The following is a 19,320-nucleotide window of genomic DNA, read 5'->3' as shown; positions in this document are numbered from 1 at the left end:
GGAACCCATGGCCCGTACCTTTCCCCTAAGGTTGTTCCACCTCTTCCTAATGTCCTCCCTTGTGCGTGGACGGTTCCCCACTGCATTCACCCTGATGACTATCCTCTGCTATTAGTCGTTCTTCGGGCTATGGATGTCTGCTGGACCTGTGCTCCAAACAGTGGCAGGTACCTCTCTGAGGATTTCCTCAATCATTACCCTGAGCTCTTCTTCTGTGAATCGAGTGTTTTTTGGTGGAGCCATGGTGGTTGTGTTGTGAGTGGGGGTGTTTGTTGTGAAGGGATTCTGGATGTGCTGTTTGTTGATGTGAGTTTGTGTAATAGTATGTGTGTGTGCTCTGTGGTGTTTGTGTGCAGTGGTGTGTTGTGTGATGCATGATCAGTGTGATGGTGCAGGTGGTATCTAGGTGCAGTGCCTCCTTTCAGTGCGCTCTTGCCTTGCTCTGTCAGAGTTTCTGATTGCAAAGGGTTCTGGGTATGTGGGGGGGTGTTTTGTAGTGCTGTGGACAGGTGTGTGTATGTGTCTCAGGTGTTGGGTAATGGTATAGTCCAATGTGGTGCAGTGTTCTAGTGGTGGTGCCTTTTTTCCCCGCTGCAGTTCTGACCGCCAATGGATTTCTGCTGTGTTGGGTCCGAAGTGCTGATTTGTGAATTGTTATTTGTCGGACGGGATATTCTCTGTGTGGCGGTGTTCGTGGTGCAGTTGCCTCCTTCACACCGTCGCTTCGACAGACTGTGTCATTTTTGGGGTGTATTTTGGGCTGTGTTGTGTGGGTGACTCGTAATACGGCGGTCTTCACTCCACCATCACCTGCGGTGTTTTGACGGCTGCTTGCACGGCGGTCTTCGGTGATAACTACCAAACCCGGAATGACCAACTCAGTGTTCCATAACTCCGACTTTATCCTTTGTAAATTATCACCATACACTGTTGCTAGGAAGCAATCATGCCATCCTCATCGCCAATTTGTTGTGATAACTTATGATAACAAGAACACTTTCATCCATTTCTCAAAGTTGTTTATTTGTACCTCAAGCCCTACAGAGGTTCCAGGCACAGCTTACTGCTACTAAGTCAACCACTCAGCTGTCTTCCCTTCCACCTGCCACATTACATTTCTCCCCACCTTCTCAGAACAGACCAAGTATGGAAATTCCACAACACTTCCTATTGCTGTGTACTCCCTTTGCCACCTCTGGATGTGGATGCCACTTGTAATCAGCAAGATGATGTCTGCTGATTTAATTCAGTCTGGTGTTCACAAAACCTGCCAGGTTATCCAATCATCAGTGTGATCCCAAGAGGTTCTAGCCACCACCCCAGCTTCAGAGCTTCTAGGCAGAGGATGTGGGGTCCCACTCTGCCCCGCTTGTTGCAGTATCACACATTTAGGTTACCCGTCCCCCGCTGAGAGATGATATATCCATCACTATTGTAAGCCCTGGCTGGGGCAATGAGAATGGTTTACTGTAGGCCAGTTGGGCATCTGTGATCGACCACTCCAGGTCCTGGGTCACATCCTCTCAAATGCATATGTTGTCTGAAAGGGACCCACAGTGTTGAGCCCACAGAAGGCACAGGGTCCACTAGACAGCTTGCATGTGCCAGTGGGCACAAAGCACTAGCAGGGTGCCCTGGGCCAAGAGCCCAAAAAGGCTCCATAAGTACCAGGGCTGTTACAAGTGCTCACTCCCAAAACATCAGGCTGACAGCCTGAAAGTTCCAGGGACTAGAGGGCTCTGAAGACATTATGCCCAGGGTAGCCCCTACTAAGGAATCCTCTGAACAGGCTGAAGATTAGATTTTAGCTGATTAATCGAAAACCCCAGTCTAGACAAAAACAATAAGTTTCCTTGCGTATGATCTGCAACTTGGGAGGTGATCTTATCATCAAAACCAGTAGTCATGGTACGGGAATTCATGTATCTCTACCTCTGAAAATGGGCCACGATCACTGACATGATCTTTGTGGACACCCATAGGCCAATGGGCAAGAGGGTAAAATGAAAATGTTCTGACCTCACCACAAAGCGAATGTATGCCTGTGGTGCTTCAGGATTGGCATGTCCTGCCAGTTCTCCATCCAGTCTTTCAGAGTCTAAGGCTACAAAGACCTGTGCTGGTATCATCATTTTGACTCAAGAGGAAGGCATTCAAGAACCTACAGGGAGTGCAGAATTATTAGGCAAGTAGTATTTTTGAGGATTAATTTTATTATTGAACAACAACCATGTTCTCAATGAACCCAAAAAACTCATTAATATCAAAGCTGAATATTTTTGGAAGTAGTTTGTAGTTTGTTTTTAGTTTTAGCTATGTTAGGGGGATATCTGTGTGTGCAGGTGACTATTACTGTGCATAATTATTAGGCAACTTAACAAAAAAAAATATATACCCATTTCAATTATTTATTATTACCAGTGAAACCAATATAACATCTCAACATTCACAAATATACATTTCTGACATTCAAAAACATAACAAAAACAAATCAGTGACCAATATAGCCACCTTTCTTTGCAAGGACACTCAAAAGCCTGCCATCCATGGATTCTGTCAGTGTTTTGATCTGTTCACCATCAACATTGCGTGCAGCAGCAACCACAGCCTCCCAGACACTGTTCAGAGAGGTGTACTGTTTTCCCTCCTTGTAAATCTCACATTTGATGATGGACCACAGGTTCTCAATGGGGTTCAGATCAGGTGAACAAGGAGGCCATGTCATTAGATTTCCTTCTTTTATACCCTTTCTTGCCAGCCACGCTGTGGAGTACTTGGACGCGTGTGATGGAGCATTGTCCTGCATGAAAATCATGTTTTTCTTGAAGGATGCAGACTTCTTCCTGTACCACTGCTTGAAGAAGGTGTCTTCCAGGAACTGGCAGTAGGACTGGGAGTTGAGCTTGACTCCATCCTCAACCCGAAAAGGCCCCACAAGCTCATCTTTGATGATACCAGCCCAAACCAGTACTCCACCTCCACCTTGCTGGCGTCTGAGTCGGACTGGAGCTCTCTGTCCTTTACCAATCCAGCCACGGGCCCATCCATCTGGCCCATCAAGACTCACTCTCATTTCATCAGTCCATAAAACCTTAGAAAAATCAGTCTTGAGATATTTATTGGCCCAGTCTTGACGTTTCAGCTTGTGTGTCTTGTTCAGTGGTGGTCGTCTTTCAGCCTTTCTTACCTTGGCCATGTCTCTGAGTATTGCACACCTTGTGCTTTTGGGCACTCCAGTGATGTTGCAGCTCTGAAATATGGCCAAACTGGTGGCAAGTGGCATCGTGGCAGCTGCACGCTTGACTTTTCTCAGTTCATGGGCAGTTATTTTGCGCCTTGGTTTTTCCACACGCTTCTTGCGACCCTGTTGACTATTTTGAATGAAACGCTTGATTGTTCGATGATCACGCTTCAGAAGCTTTGCAATTTTAAGAGTGCTGCATCCCTCTGCAAGATATCTCACTATTTTTGACTTTTCTGAGCCTGTCAAGTCCTTCTTTTGACCCATTTTGCCAAAGGAAAGGAAGTTGCCTAATAATTATGCACACCTGATATAGGGTGTTGATGTCATTAGACCACACCCCTTCTCATTACAGAGATGCACATCACCTAATATGCTTAATTGGTAGTTGGCTTTCGAGCCTATACAGCTTGGAGTAAGACAACATGCATAAAGAGGATGATGTGGTCAAAATACTCATTTGCCTAATAATTCTGCACTCCCTGTAAGGTCTATGATCAGAATCATGGACGACCTTTTTGGGTGACTGTGAGGTTTCTTCCTGGAACTGGAGCTGGAAAGATGCCATTTCAATTATGCTGCATAATCTGCACAATTTAAGGAATTTCATGTTAAACGTGTTACACATATGTCCAAAATTATGCCATTATGGTTTGTCATGTAATTATGCTGCATTCACTATAAAACTACAGCGCAGATACAACGAGAATTATTGGAACTTGAGCAGCCGTCATTCCCAGTACTTTTTGGGTTTGTGTTAGTTTTATAGTAAAATGCCTTATTTGAATTTCGAGTAATTACACATAATTTCATCACATAATTTTCCTGAAATTTTATGTACTTACGCAAAAGCAATATATTCAAATTTTGCACATTTCTTAGGGTTAGCTGGGAAATTATTATTTTTTATTTCAACTTACTATGTTTTCGTTTTGGACTTATCTTTCCACTTCATCCTTGACTTATCCAACGATGGTGAATGGGTATGAAACCATTAATTACTTTTTGACTTATAGCAGGACCACCCTCATTTTAGTGTTCAGCGATGTAATGTTTGGCTTCCTGTTCCCTGATTACCTTTGGAAGCATCAGGGAGTATTTGTTGCTGGATATGGAGTCTTGTTTGGTTCTGAGAAGCCAAAGGCAGATGTTGTGTGGGTCCATGCCTGACATCTGCCTGAGGCACTTGTGAGCTGTAATTTTGAGAGGAAATGTACCTGCACACCTTTGAGAAATCTTTGGTAACAAAACTAAAAATGGTAGGAGCTGAGCTCCGGATCCGCATAAGAGCACAGAAAAAGAAACTCTGAAGACAGTGCCATCTGCTAACGAGCAGGGGCAGTAGCTAAGAGCTTTACAGGTCTAGACGTGTGTCTTATCAGAAGTACTTATCAGAAGGTACTTGATACATCCTTCAGGACATGATAAGAAAGATGGTTGAGGTGGTAGTATTCCATTTATTTACTTGTAATCTTCATTACACCAACTCTAGAACAACCTTCTCTCAGTCTTGCCCCCTTTCACCCCGCTCCTTTCAACTGATCACTCTCGCATTATTCCACAATGGTGCTCTGATGGATATTATCAGGAGGTAGGCAAAGCTCAGGTGCCTTTTGTGGTCATGAGAAAAAGGGAGAATTCTGCTGTTTCAAAACATGAATGCTACTTTTTGTCTCCAGGTTGGAGACTTACCACATTTTTATAAGAAATGTGACGAGGAAGAACTGCAATGTGAAGAAGAGCATGCCATATTTTACCTAAGTCTCTAAGAAAAGTTGCATATTCTTATCCTACCCCCTCCCTCTTCCCACTCTTTTCAAGAGTGAATGCATTTAAATTGTTGTCTTAAAGGAAGGAGTTATGAAGCTGAATCACTGTTTGGTTACTGCGCCGGTTCTGAATTGTCTGAAAGTCGTATGTCTTTGAAGGCCATGCAGGTCTTCTTTTGGCATTTCCTTCTCTGACTTTTCACTAAACATTTGAGCGTGGTTGTATTGCTCATTCTGTAACGTTTACATTTGCATTGAGAGGTTGCGAGTTTGCTCAACTGATAGAGCTATGCTCATGATTAACTTGTTTGCATGTTGTCTGCAGAAAGCCTCCTGCTGCTTCTGTTGTCCGGAGGAAGAGGAGGGCGCGGGTGAGTATTGTGTTAAATATTGACCTGCACTTTCAGCTACATGCTGGTTGATTTGTCAGTTACACATATTAGGGTCTCTATGAATCTTCTAAAAAATCTGCTGAGCGCTCTGATGATAGTGCCGGGTGACATTTTCAATATGTATGCATATTCATGCATAATTTCCAAGCATTTTGAGTTGTTACGCAAAATTCCCGACATAAAGCCATTATACCACATTGTTTAATTTCAAGTCTGTTTAGGAATAAATCTTATGATGGCAGCACGGGGACAATGCGAACAAACAAAAAAAACAGTGTCTGTTGTTCTGTCGACTGTGTTTTCGGTGCGTTTTTCTACTGAATCCTTTCATTCAAAATGAAAGCAAAGAAGCAACTTATGTTAAAATATAACCCTCAATGCCAAATTTACATTTCACATCATTTTGCTTAATTTTTCTGACGTTTTATATAACTACGCAAAAAGAAAATTACGCAAATTTTGCACACCCCTAGAAAGCATATTTATATGTATCTAAGTACAGCCTTGCATGAGCACATTGGACTAAGTCCCTGATGAATGAATGAACAAAAAGTCACTTGTATAATGTTTAATGTTTCATGACCATGAGTCACCAGAGACCGTGTTTCTCTTTGCATTTTACTCATGCACACTCCAGGAGAATATTACTTTCACTTTCTGATTCTTCTCAAAATTGTGATAGGATATATATGTAGTGCAGTGAATTTAGAACAGGGGTCTCCAACCTTTTCTGTAGTAATAGCTACTTCTGGTCAGTGTAACTCATCCAGAGCTGCTAAGGGTTGAGCAACTCGCGCTTTGTTCCCAGAATACCAGAATCCCCCCACCACCGTCTTGCTTCATTGACTAAAGGTCCTCTACAGAGAAAGAGCTACTCACTTAGTGTATACAATGCACGCCATGAAACCAGAAAATCTGGCATTAGTCCCAGCTTCCCTCTTCAACAAAGTGTTTGATCCAGACCTCTGCAGTCACCTGTTAAGTAGACTACAATAATTAAAACAATTAGGACTCTGCAGAGCTGTGCAAAGCTACCAGCATACTAAAAAACTTAAACTGCATGTCTGTTTCTCATACCCGATTATCCACCACACTGCTGTTTACCATTACATGGTAAATGCACCTCTGTGGTCATCACGCATGACACAGAAACGCTTCCCACATAGGTTCACAAAACAATGACACCACCATTCCAACAACACACACCCTAAATGGTGCAGCTTTCTGGACAATTGGGTAAGTGCTCAGTGCCCAACAGTGCTCAGTGCTTAGTAAGCACTATATAAATGCTGCAGTACAATTATTTATTTGTACCATGCCTTTTTTCTTTATTATTACAAATCTCCCCTGGCAGACTATAAAGTTGCTCCATGTAGTAAAACCTATGCCACATGTATGGTACACACGACTTGCCTCTTAATTCATTAATATAGCATTGTGATCAGGGACTGGGAGTCCATGATACTTTTATTTTTAAAAACTATCACTTCTAAAAATGCCTCTCAATGCGGTGATATACTTTGTTGTTCTGATAAAATGCTTCTGCATGTTGGAGAAATAAAAGTTGTGATTTTTTTAAAGATACTATTTCTGTATTACTTTTGTGTCACTATTTGCAATAGTTTCAAATTTGTGGTTGTGCAAGGAAATACTCATACACCTAAGCTTGGCTCATGTCTAGTCTTTTCCTGTGTATTGGGCTCATTTACAACAGAACAATATAGCCACTACAGGGGTAAGGTACGTTTATCAAATGGAATACATCTAGGGCCATATTTATACTCCGTTTGCGCCGGATTTGCGTCGTTTTTTTTACGCAAATTCGACGCAAAACGAACTCCATATTTATACTCTGGCGTTAGACGCGTCTAGCGCCAAAGTCCATGGAGTTTGCGTAATTTTTTAGCGTGGACACCTACTTTGCGTTAATGATATGCAAGGTAGGCGTTCCCGTCTAAAAAAGTGACTCCGAGGCATGTGCGCCGTATTTACGCTCCCAGGCAAAAATGACGCCCGGGAGTGGGCGGGTCAAAAAAAATTACGTCCAGCCGCTTTTGCGTCGTTTTTTAGCGCCTGGTCAGGGCAGGCGTTAAGGGACCTGTGGGCTCGGAAGGAGCCCAGAGGTGCCTTCCCATGCCCCCAGGGACCCCCCCTGTCACCCTTGCCCACCCCAGGAGGACGCCTAAGGATGGAGGGACCCATCCCAGGGAACATAAGGTAAGTTCAGGTAAGTAATTTTTTTTTTTTTGTGGCATGTAGGGGGGCCTGATTTGTGCCCCCCTACATGCCACTATGCCCAATGACCATGCCCAGGGGACAGAAGTCCCCTGGGCATGGCCATTGGGCAAGGGGGCATGACTCCTGTCTTTGCTAAGACAGGAGTCATTTTAATGGGGGTTGGGAGTAAAAAAAAAGGCGCAAATCGGGTTGAGGCGAAAATTTTGCCTCAGCCTGACTTGCCCCATTTTTTGGCGCCCAAGCTCCATATTCCCCTACGACGGCGCTGCCTGGTGTACGTCATTTTTTTTGACGCACACCAGGCAGCTCCGCTGGCTAACGCCGGCTAACGTCATTGAATAAATACGGCACCCGCATGGCGCTTCAGAATGGCGTTAGCCGGCGTTAGATTTTTTGACGCACAACTGCGTTGGCGCAGTTGTGCGTCGAAAAGTATAAATATGGCCCTTAAAGTGACGTGTTAAGCATTATGTTCATTGTGCCATAAAATGAACACTTCATTTTAAATTTCTCCTATTATGTCATTAAATGAACGCAGTGTTTTACAGGGAATTTTTTAAAATAAATAAAGCACCTCTTACAAGTTGTCCCTTGACACAAACCGGAGCCCAGAACTTATTTTACATTTCTCTCATTATTTTATTCAAATTTAATAAAATGAAATGTAAAATGATGTTCCTCGCTCCAGTTTGTGGTCAGGAACAACTTGCAATGTGCTCTCTGCTTTAATTTAATGATTAAATTAAAACATCGCTTCAAATGGATTTTTTTAAAATAAAGTACCCCTCACATTTTGATGCCTCGAATAAAGTATTTCACAAACATCTTTTTCTTAAAAAAACTTTCTTCTGCCACAAACCTTATGGCCGCAGTCTGGTTGTACCTAAGGTGCAGAGCTTTTCACCTCCTGTGCTGCAGTTTGTAGAGAAAACAGTTCTCCATGGCTGCCGTGCCACTGCAGAAGTCATGCAGGATCAAAGCGCGGTGCCAGGCAGTAGAAGGCAGGTGGGCAGCCTAACACTGCAGATGCTGGGCCGACGTCACTTCCTTGGCCCCTCCTCTCCCAACCTAAGCTTACCAGCCAGGGGAGCAGTTAGCTCATGTGACAGCAGGCAAGAACGGCTGAGAGGCCAAAATGGCCGAAAATACACAAAATGACAGGGTACAGAAGTGAGCATCGTGCCCCAAGCTACTAGCAGGTTGTCGGCAAGCTACCAGTACTTCGCGATTGATGGGCTGGAGAACCCTGGTTTAGAATAAATCACTTTTAAAAGATGCTATGTTATCTCTCCCACGTGAGTATCATCAGTATGAGGAGCACAAATCACTTTAAAGACACACTTCAGAAACACCAGCCCATATCCATGTTGCATCACTGTGCTGCCAAGACATGAAAAGGTGTTCCTTTTCACTAAGATCTTCAATAGATGCTAGATACCTCTTACTAGTAATCCAGGCTTGCCAGACTCAGTGCCCAGGGATTCTGTTACAATAGCATCACTACATCCACCTCTTTTATAAAACTAACAACGGTTGGGTAGTGGTTGCTGAGGATATGTATTGTTATGACGGTGGATATGGTTCTCTCTTGGCACAGAGAAAGGTTGTGAAGACGATGGAGACCCCCACAGAGGGCAACGGGTGATTCACAATGAGCGGGAGCGGGTCCTCTACAGCTACTCCTTCTTCCACTTCATTTTCGTCCTTGCCTCGCTCTACGTCATGATGACCCTCACAAACTGGTTTGGGTAAGCATAGAGTGCATCAGCTTATGACACACAAATATGATAATGAGTATCAGTGATGCTTGTTACACTATGTCCAGATTAATTGTGCATAATAGTTGTTGTGTACATGTAGGCCCATACTCGCTCACACTTTGGGCAGGGTTTGCATCACAAAACCGACACAAACCTGTGTAAAGTGTTGTTTTGGTATTCACTCTCCACCACAAACTTGTTTAGTTCTGTAAAGTCACCCTAAAGTAAGGCAAAGGGGCTCTGTGCACTACTTTGTATCAAGGAGGTGAACCATGGGTGGTACATAGGTGTTCTCCATGGGTAGCGAGGGAGTCACATAAAAAAGTATGCTTCCTTGAAGCAGGCTCAATGTGTGAGAAACGTTTTTTATCAAAACTTTGCATGTGTGCTGTAATGTTGTCACCGTAATTTTCTTTTCATACCTGGAGTATTCTTGATTAGTGTTCTTCCACGCTTCTTGCTCTCTGGTTGTGGTACTTTTTGTGAGGATATATTGTTTGTTTGTATGTCCTTTTTACACGCTCAAGCTCATTATTTTGCTGCTTTTATGCCACTTAATTTTTGAGTTTTTTTGTCTAGGGCACGCTAGTCCCATTGCTCAATGTTTGTTTTCCAGATTTTTTCAAACTTCACTTACTAGTAAGCTTTTTAAGCTTTTCTATGGTCAGTCTTCTCCAAGCCGCAAAAACAACACAACACAATGTATTATATTTTAATAAAGTTACATTTTGCAGCATTCAATAAGGGTGCATTTGTTCATGATGTGTCCTCGTTTTGGTCTCATCCACCTTCCTCCCCAATTTGGGAAAGCCAACATGAGTTACATGTTTTTAAATTGTACCAGCTGGTAAATGCATGTGTATGCTGTTAGCAGTTTTATACGTTGCATGCCTCAATAACATTCCATACCATACTATACCATAATATACTTTATAATAACATTCCATGGCATACCACACCTTACCATACTATACAATAGCAAACCATAAAATACCATAAAATACCATAGCATAAAATACAATAACAGGCCATACCATACTATAAAATGAATGGCAGTCCATATCATATTATACCATATTATACAATAGCAATCCATGCCACAACATACCATACAATAACAAGCCATAACATACTATAAAATGACAGACCGTACCGTACCATACCATACCATGACATGCTTTGCCATATCAAACAATCCAATCAAGCCACCCTCACCTCCTTTCACCAATGAACCCTCAAGTCACCCTCACCTCCCTTTACTTTTACCCACCCCTGAAAACTAAAGTCATCCTCACCTTCCTTTACCTGTACACGTCCCTGAGCTCTCATGTCACCCTCACCTCCATTTCCCTCTGCCCACCCATGAACCCTCAAGTCACTCTCACCAAGTTCTTACCCCTCTCCATCTGTGAGCCCCCAAGTCACCTTGACCTCTGTTTACTTCTACCCACACAGAACCCTCAAGTCACCCTCACCTCCCTTTACCTATACCCATCACTGAACTTTCAAGTTACTTTTACCTCTACTCACCCCCAAAACCCCACAAGTCACCCTCACTGCCCTTTACCTTTACTCACCCCCTACCCCTCATGTCACCCTTACTGACCTCTACGTATCTCCAGAATAATCGAGTCACCTTCACCGCCCTTTACCCCTATTCATCCCTGAACCCTTACGGCATTCTTACCTCCCTTTACCTTTACCCACCCTGAACTCTTGATTCACCCTCACCTCCCTTTACCTCTACCCACCCCCAAGCCCTCAAGTCAGCCTGACCTCTCATCACCTCTACCCACCCCCAGCCCTCAAAGAGAGAGGATGTGTCATTAAGGCTAGAGTTGCAAACTTTAGAACTGGTCATCCGGGTTCAAATCTTGGTGCCGGTTCAACACCCCGTGATTCTGGACAAATAACTTAGGGCCTGATTTATAACTCGGTGGATGGGTTACTCCGTCACAATGGTGATGTCAATCCCGTCTGCTGAAATCAAAATCCCATAGGCCATAATGGGATTTAGATTTCAGCGGACAGGATATCCGTCACCATTGTGATGGAGTAACTTGTCCGCCAATTTCTAAATCAGGCTGTTAATCTTCCTGTACCTAAAAAAAAATGAATGTGTCCTTGTGATATGTTAACTGGCGCTCATGTAAAACCCTCCAATACCTTTGGGTCGAGTTTGCACTATATGAAACTTCAAAAAAAAAGTCACCCTCATCTGCCTTTACATCTACCCACCCTGAGCCCTCAAGTCACCCTCACCTCTCTTTACTTCTAGTCTACACAAAAGTGATACAAATTGGTAGACACAGGAATCCATCCATCAACAGAGTAAATTCCACTTATACATATTTTCTTGCAAGCAGAAGTGATTTTGTATCGAGTGTTTAGTCCAACCAGAGGCACAGGCTGTGAACAGTGTCATATTTTGTGTGTAGTAGGCATACGAACAGGAAGAGTGCTGCAACTGAGGACATTCTGCTATAAGGACGTTCCAGCTTCTGATACGGGGTCCTAACTCTGAACCCCCTTATGCCACATGAAAGTGACATGCCCCCTTGCAGAATATGATTATTTAAAAACATATTTAGGCATGAGCACATGTGAAATTTTGCTTGTTTACGTACAATTCCACTTTTTATCACAGTCTTGAGGTTTAGAAACAATAGGGCCTAGATTTCTACTTGTTTTGCGCTGAATTTGCGTCATTTTTTATGCAAATTTGGCGCAAACCTAACCACAAATTTATAATTTGGTGCTAGACCCTTCTGGTCAAAGTTTTGGAGTTTAAGTCATTTTTTGCTAGCGGGAAACTACCTTGCGTCAGTGAGATGCAAGGTAGGCGTTCCTGGGCAAATAGTTACTATTTGGCCTTAATGCCATATATTTCCCCATGTGCTAAAATCAAGCATGAGGGTAAGGGGACCTTAAATAATGTAGCGTCATCATGTAACGCCTGGGTCAGGGCAGGCGTTAGGGGACCTGTGGGCCCATTCCATGGTCAGAGACCCTGAAATGGACCCACAGGTGCCCTTCCCAAGCCCCAGTCCCACACCCACCCACACCGGAGGGATGTCAGTGGATGTGGGGGACCCCATCCCAAGTCAGACAGGTAAGTTCAGGTGAATATTTAAAATTGTATTTTAAAGTGCCATGGCGGCGTAACTTGGACTCCCCTACATGGCACTGGGCCCAATGGCCCCTGGGCATGGCCATTGGGGTATTGGGCATGACTCCTGTCTTTACTAAGGCAGGGGTCTTGTCCATGGGGGATGTGCGTCGAAGGATGACGTGAGTCTGGTTAGAGGCATATTTATGCCTCTACCAGACTAGCATCATCCTTTGACGTACAACCTCCTGTTCCCCCCTACTCGTCCCCCACCCGGCTAGCGTCCTTTTTTATGACGCTAGCCAGGCCTTACCGCCGGCTACCGTCATACCATAAATATGACACCCGGCCGGTGTCTTGAGATGGTGCTAGCCGGCGGCATACTTTTTTACGCAAAACTGCATAAGCACAGTTTTGCGTGAAAAAGTATAAATCAGGGCCTAGGTTTTTAAGATGGCCTACGATGTTAAGCCACATGCTGTAGAAAGCTATTTGTATCCAGCAGTGTAAGGCGGTATAATTCAAGAAAGAGCTCAGGTGGTTGCTGTACTTGCCGTAGAGTCATCTTACTATTAGACTGATGGAAAGTTACGCTCCTCCCAGATAGCAGCTGCGAGGAAGACTGGAATATCAATGGTAAGTGACTTCATTAGGGCAGAGTGACCCGATAGCCCTGTTGCATGGCAGCAGCCAGTAGTTCATAGACCAGAGCTGATCGCGGCTCGCGCTCATTAGAGGGCTGGTATCGCTTCTCAGAGCCCTGGGTAAGCCTCGTGAGAATCTCACTCAAGCACTGCAAGCGACGTCAGATTTCACAGCACAACTGGGAAATGGAATACGACCAGAAGAAGGCAGGAATCGGTAGAGTTACTGAGAAATTAAATATGTTTACTATAAGCCAAAAGAAACGTACGGGCTGGCTAAAAAATATCAGAAATAATTTCACTTTTGAGGACCCAATAGTCAGACTAACTAGGTGAGTAAGATTTAATACACAATTATCGCTTTGATGCGAAAAAACACTTGTGCGACCATTGCAAAAAATAGCTTTGCACACGTAAAAAATGTATTCATGCCACTGGGCATTCCAAGGGGACAATGTGAATGAGCAGATTTCCTGCTTCTTTGAAGAGTTGGGCCTTAGCCTTGAATACAGACCTGAATGTCACAGGGTCCTCTGAGTTACTGTTTTTGACCGCTCAAGACCAAGAATTAAATGTTGCAACAGCTTGAAAGCAGAGGCTCAATTTAATACAGAAGATTTCCGTACATGCTGGTATTTCTGTTATTCCACAACGTAACACTGTGCATTTCATTGCTGGCTGTCCACTTCTGTTACTCGACACCATAAAGTGGTGGAGTTCATTGAAGACTGCCTTCTGCTGGTATTCCACACCTTAAAGTGGGTGCATTTCATTGCATGTTGGTCTCTGCTGTTAGTCTCCACCTTAATGCTGTTCCTTTCATAGTAGGCTGACATTTTCTGTTATCGCATATCCTAGCAAAGATCATCTCATAGCAGGCTGGGCTCTTTTGTTAGTCTTCAACAGGGCTTCTTAACCTTTTGACTTCTCTGGACACCCAGGAAATCACTACCGGAAGCCAGGATTCCATACCTAAGCAATTTCTACAATTTAAACCTCTAAACAATATCAAGAAATACAGAAACAAGTATATATGTAAGAAGTACAACATTTATCAAATATGTTATTTAATAAACAAACGAAAAATATAAAATTCTGAATTAAAACTTTTAATAGGAAAGTTGGAGCTTTTTAAAATGTAGTTTAATTTATAAAAGACGAAATTATATGCTAGACTCCAGTACATCGTTTTTTTTTGTTTTTTTTCTTATTGTATGCCTTCTTTTGGTCAGCTCTTGCAACAGCTTCAATTGAGGCCATCAATCATCCATACTGTATTCTCTTTGCTGTATTTTAACTCCTGCTAAGAAACCAGCTAAGGTTTAATTTTTATCCTTCAATTTCAAATGTCTACATATTTACAGGATGTTTTAAAGAGTGAAATGTTATAATTTGCTTTTCTCTTATGTATAGGTACCTTATTAATCTGTTAATATTATTTCATTTTATAAGATATTGTGGACCCCCTAGAGTAGGCTTTAGGGGCCCCTTTGTCTCAGCGGACCACAGGATAAGTAAACTTTAATGCAGTGGTTTTGCAGCTGCTGGCCTCTTCTTTTACCCCACATCTTAATGTGGGAATTTTCAAAGAAGGTTGACTTCTATAATTCCAAAAATTAATGCAAAATATTTCATAGTAGGCTGGTCTCTCCTGTTAGTCAACACCTTAATATGGTTGGTTTTACAGCAGGCTAATCTCCTTTGTGGCCCCACACCCTATTGCAGTGGCTTTCACCTCAGGCAGGCCACTTCTGTTAGTCCACACCTTAATATGATGGATTTCGTCTAAGGCTATCCTCTTCCTTTAGTCCACACCTTAAAATGGTGGATTTCATTGCATGCTGGCCTCTTCTGTTAGCTCACACTTTTATGTTGTGTCAGTGCTTCATTTGTAAAGCAATAAGGCCCATATTCATCAAGGTTTTGCATCACCCTTGCCCCATGCGATGCAAGTCCTAAATGAGATTTATCAAGCCACGCAAGGCCAGCTTACGTGGCTTGATAAATCTAGAGTAATGCAAGACCGTGCAAACCGCTGTCTTGAATTACTCTGTGGCAGGGAGGCGTGCCATGAGTGGACCATGGGTGTTCCCACACATTCTCCCACGCATTCTGGCACATTCTCAGATTTACCAATGCTGGTAGATGTGAGAATGCGTCTCCCTACCAGAGGTCCAACGAGGAGAAACATCTTCATTTCTCCTCATTGTTTCCTCTTTCTAAGGGCCAGATTTAAGAAAAGTGGTGCAGCACCCTAATGCGTCCCCTAATGGCACCATGTGTGAGCTGTATCTAAGATAAGGCGCACCATGGTGGTAATTAGGGAACTAGCATCAACATTTTTTATTCTAGTTCGGAGCTTTGCAGGATTAGCTACAAAAATGTTTACAGTAATCCTGCAAAACCCATTGTAAACAATGGGAGCCTCCTTCTAACGCCTGCTCTGAGCAGGCATTAAAGGTGCAGAAAAAAATGACGCAAAGAAATCTCTTATATTTCTTTGCACCATTTTTTCACCCCCCTCCCCCCTTAATGGGGGAACACCCCCTTTGCATACACTATGCCAGGCGGAAGCATGGAAGCATAATGTAGAGCAAAGGGTTACAAGGTTGCGCAATGCATGCATTGTGCCACTTTGTAAATTTGGAGTGGTTTTTGGCCTCATTGGGCCAGATTAGCATTAAAAAATTGACATCAATATGACGCAAAGAGGCGCTAGGGGCTCTTAAATCTGCCCATAAGTGTGCTGCATTCTGCAGCACATTTAGATAGAGGAAAATGCCATGGAGGATTGTTTTTATACAGGAAGGTGGCCCTTCCTGCACAAAAACAATCTGCCTTCAACACAGGCTCCCTTGCACCATTGTGAAAGGTTGCGTGCGCTGGTGCTAGGCAGCAGTTTGTGGGCCAGCGCAGATGGAGAGCAGAAATGTGGCATATAAATTTTAATACAATACCTGCTTGTCCTGTCTCTTTCACGCAACTCAACAAGGTGGCTTGCTGTGCTGCATTGCTTCAAAATTTTATAAATATGCCACTATGTGCTGGGGCCCAAAGTTTTGCAAAGAAACCCACTAATAAATACTAAGGCTTGAGTCTTGCTTCCACCTCTCACCTTTTTATTCTGCCACCAGACACTCCCTTCCTTTTTCTCTAAATCTTGCAGGTTCCTATTTTCTCCCTGTGTAATGTTTTGTTGGTGTTTCCCTTCCCCCTTCTTTCCTCCTGTGTGTTATTGACTCTCTTGCTGTGGGTCAGAGTCTGGTGAGGAAAAATAAGTGCTGCTCCACAAAAATAAGTGAAAGTGGTCTCACACCTGCAGCCACCAGCTCAAATGAAGCACTTTGTGGTGGATTCGTAACAGGTTGGACTCTCCAGCTAGTCTATGACATAGAGTGGTATATTTCATCACAAGCTGGCCTCTTCTATAGTCCACACTTATATACGGTTCATTAATGGCAAGCTGAACGCCTCTGTTCATCCAAAGCTAAGTGCCAGAAATTTCATAGCAGGTTAGGTCGTCCCAAGATGTTAGGGTTCCAACTAGTGTAGGCACACGTGCTTCTCGAAAGTCATGCCCCTTGGGTGGTGCTATTCTGTTTCCAAAAGGGCAACTTCAATATAAAGTACACATTCGGCCAAATCAAGAACAGTATTTGAAAATGCGCATAATGGCGAGATGAAGAGTGGCAGATTAAATTTACGCAGTAATTGTAGAGTTATTAAAGCACCGTTACCAAATACCTGCAGTCGCCATTAATCCTGGCTTCCACTGTTTCAAGCATGAACTGTGAGCTCGACGAGAAGAGCTGCTTTTCTCTAGAGGGAACAGCAGGGCGACACAGTGACATGATTGGAACCCCAGGAGACTAATCTGATCTCCTGTGGTCTGCGGTGACATTTCCCACCCAGCTAAGTACTGGAGAACGGGAGTGCTTTGCCTGGAACAACAAATTAAAGTCTTTTCAAATGAACTTCCGGTCTGTTAACTCACCGCAGATTAGGCTCGGGTAACTGCTGCATACTTTACTTTACGAAACTGTGAAGTGCGTTGTCACTGACTGCTGCCTCAACTCTTGTTTCTCTCAGGTATGAAAATTCTTCTCTGGAGACGACCTTCACCCATGGCAGCTGGTCCACCTTTTGGGTGAAAGTGGCATCGTGCTGGGCATGCATCTTGCTGTACCTGTGGATCCTCCTGGCACCGCTCTGTCTTCCTGAGACAGACCAGCACAGTGGGAAGGGCCCACCGCAACACATTCTTCGACGGCGCCATTTACGCAGGGTCACAGTTCCTAAATAACGCTGAGCTGTCTCCCGATGATGTCTTGTGTCCTTCCTGAAGGACAGTCTCATTGACACAGGTATTGGGTTCTTTGTCAAGGACAGAGAAGATGGCATGGTAATGTACTCAATGTGAAGAGCCCTTCACTGATGGTCGCTGGTGATCAGAAGACTCCCTCTCGGATGGATGTTAGAGTTGTGGCCAATGAGCAAGGCAGGTGCTGAGAAAACCATTTTTTGACTTACCATATTGAGATCTGTCTGTGTGGTGGTAGTCTTGATACAGCGGCTTGTTTCAAAATCATGTGGTGTTTCCAAACACCAGAGACTTGGCCACACTCTCTAGCCTTTGACCCCTGCCTTCAATTTTTTCCAAAGGTGAGCTCTGTTATAGCTTGTTTCACCTTTACATGTTGCTCCTGGATGCACTACCACTTCCCTGAAGATGTCAACAAGGCCTACAGAACAAAGAACCTACTATTTTGTACAGTGCTCCACTGTTTGTAGCTAGGTTTGAGTTCCAAACATATTTACCAAATATTCCATAAGCAGCCCTTTGCAATGAACCATGAACTTGGGCTCTGAATTGTGTAACATTATGCAACAAAATGACGTGTTACAGAACAGAAACCTTTGTTCAAGTTTCAAAGGATCATCAGCCATTACCTTTCAAGATCCCATTACTCGCAGTGTTGTAGACTCTTAAAATGTGGCCAAAAACAATGTCTGCTTTATTTATGTGCAAAGTCATGTGACTAATGTAGTGTCTTGATAAATATTTATTTGGTACCATCACGATGGCTGTCCATTTTACAATGCAGTGTTGCACATGTTTCTTCTGACTCTGTGATAATTTTCTTGTGTAGGCCAGAACAAATTATGTCCAGATTAATTATGTCTTCTGAAAAATGACTTGCCTGATGCACCAGGTGAACGTGGCATGGGAGGTGACAGCCTCCGGTCAAGCATATGTTGAGTAGTGGAGGGGTTAAGTTAAGGGAATGTGGTAGAGGGAGCGATTACCTTGCAGCCCACTGTCCCATACTCTCTCTCTGGACCCACGAGCAGCACTAGTGTCTACGAGCAGCACTAGTGTCTACTGACAGGCCTACCCCACTGCCTGTCTCCCAGCCTAAAGAGAGACAGACAGGCAAGGATGGTTGGGATGAGAGGGGCTATGCCAGTCAGTAGCCTGAGAGGAAGGTTTTAGAATGGCAGCCATGCCTCCTTTTCTCAGCCTATTTACAGGTGAGTCCCACCACACCATCTCTGCACAATTAGGTGTAGGCAACCCGGGAAAGTAAGCTTATGGGTGGGAGGGAGTCACAGGGGGAGGACGTGTGGATGTTGGGAGGGACTTTCCATGTTCTAAAATGGCTTTGTCTGTTGTGAAATAATAGCGTTCAGTAAGAAGAGAATGTATGTCAATTTCATGTTCTGGAATGGGAGAAGAGGTTATTTCAACAACTTTTTCACTTGGAATTAATCTAACGATGGTGATGTGCTATACACAACAACATCCATAACATAATGTGTAACAAGGTATTATGTACAGGAAAATTGGCTTACGTTATTTTTAACTAACTTCATCGGTCCGAAAAGTATTTCTTGTCTAAAATGTACTTTCAAGCAACTAACAAAAAAAGGAATATATTTGAAGTGTGTGTGATAGCGCGTCAGAGCCTTGATAAGTAAACTTACAAGGAGAAACGCCTAGGCTGATGAACCTTTTGACCACATTCGGAGACTTCCCAGTACGAGGTATTTTCTAGCATCACAAAATCAATGTCCCAAAAACCTAATCAATATTTAATCACTAAGCTAATCAATAACATTTAACAAGAATCAATAACGAATTCACCATGACCTTTCGGTCAATGAAT

General features: G+C 43.4%; 1 protein-coding gene across 1 annotated transcript in view; it reads left to right on the top strand.

The window, feature by feature from the left end:
- The window catches only part of SERINC4 (serine incorporator 4), a 251,852-nt gene extending 233,105 nt beyond the window's left edge, over positions 1-18,747 (top strand). The window contains exons 10-12 of the mRNA XM_069222637.1: positions 5,336-5,381; positions 9,238-9,388; positions 17,243-18,747. Of these exons, the coding sequence (XP_069078738.1) occupies positions 5,336-5,381; positions 9,238-9,388; positions 17,243-17,456 (411 nt within the window). The 3' untranslated portion in view covers positions 17,457-18,747. The remainder of the gene's footprint in view (positions 1-5,335; positions 5,382-9,237; positions 9,389-17,242) is intronic.
- The last annotated feature ends 573 nt before the right edge of the window (positions 18,748-19,320 follow it).

The sequence above is a fragment of the Pleurodeles waltl genome, chromosome 3_1, assembly GCF_031143425.1.
Source record: "Pleurodeles waltl isolate 20211129_DDA chromosome 3_1, aPleWal1.hap1.20221129, whole genome shotgun sequence".
Taxonomy (NCBI): domain Eukaryota; kingdom Metazoa; phylum Chordata; class Amphibia; order Caudata; family Salamandridae; genus Pleurodeles; species Pleurodeles waltl.
This window is presented reverse-complemented; position numbering and strand designations above follow the sequence as displayed.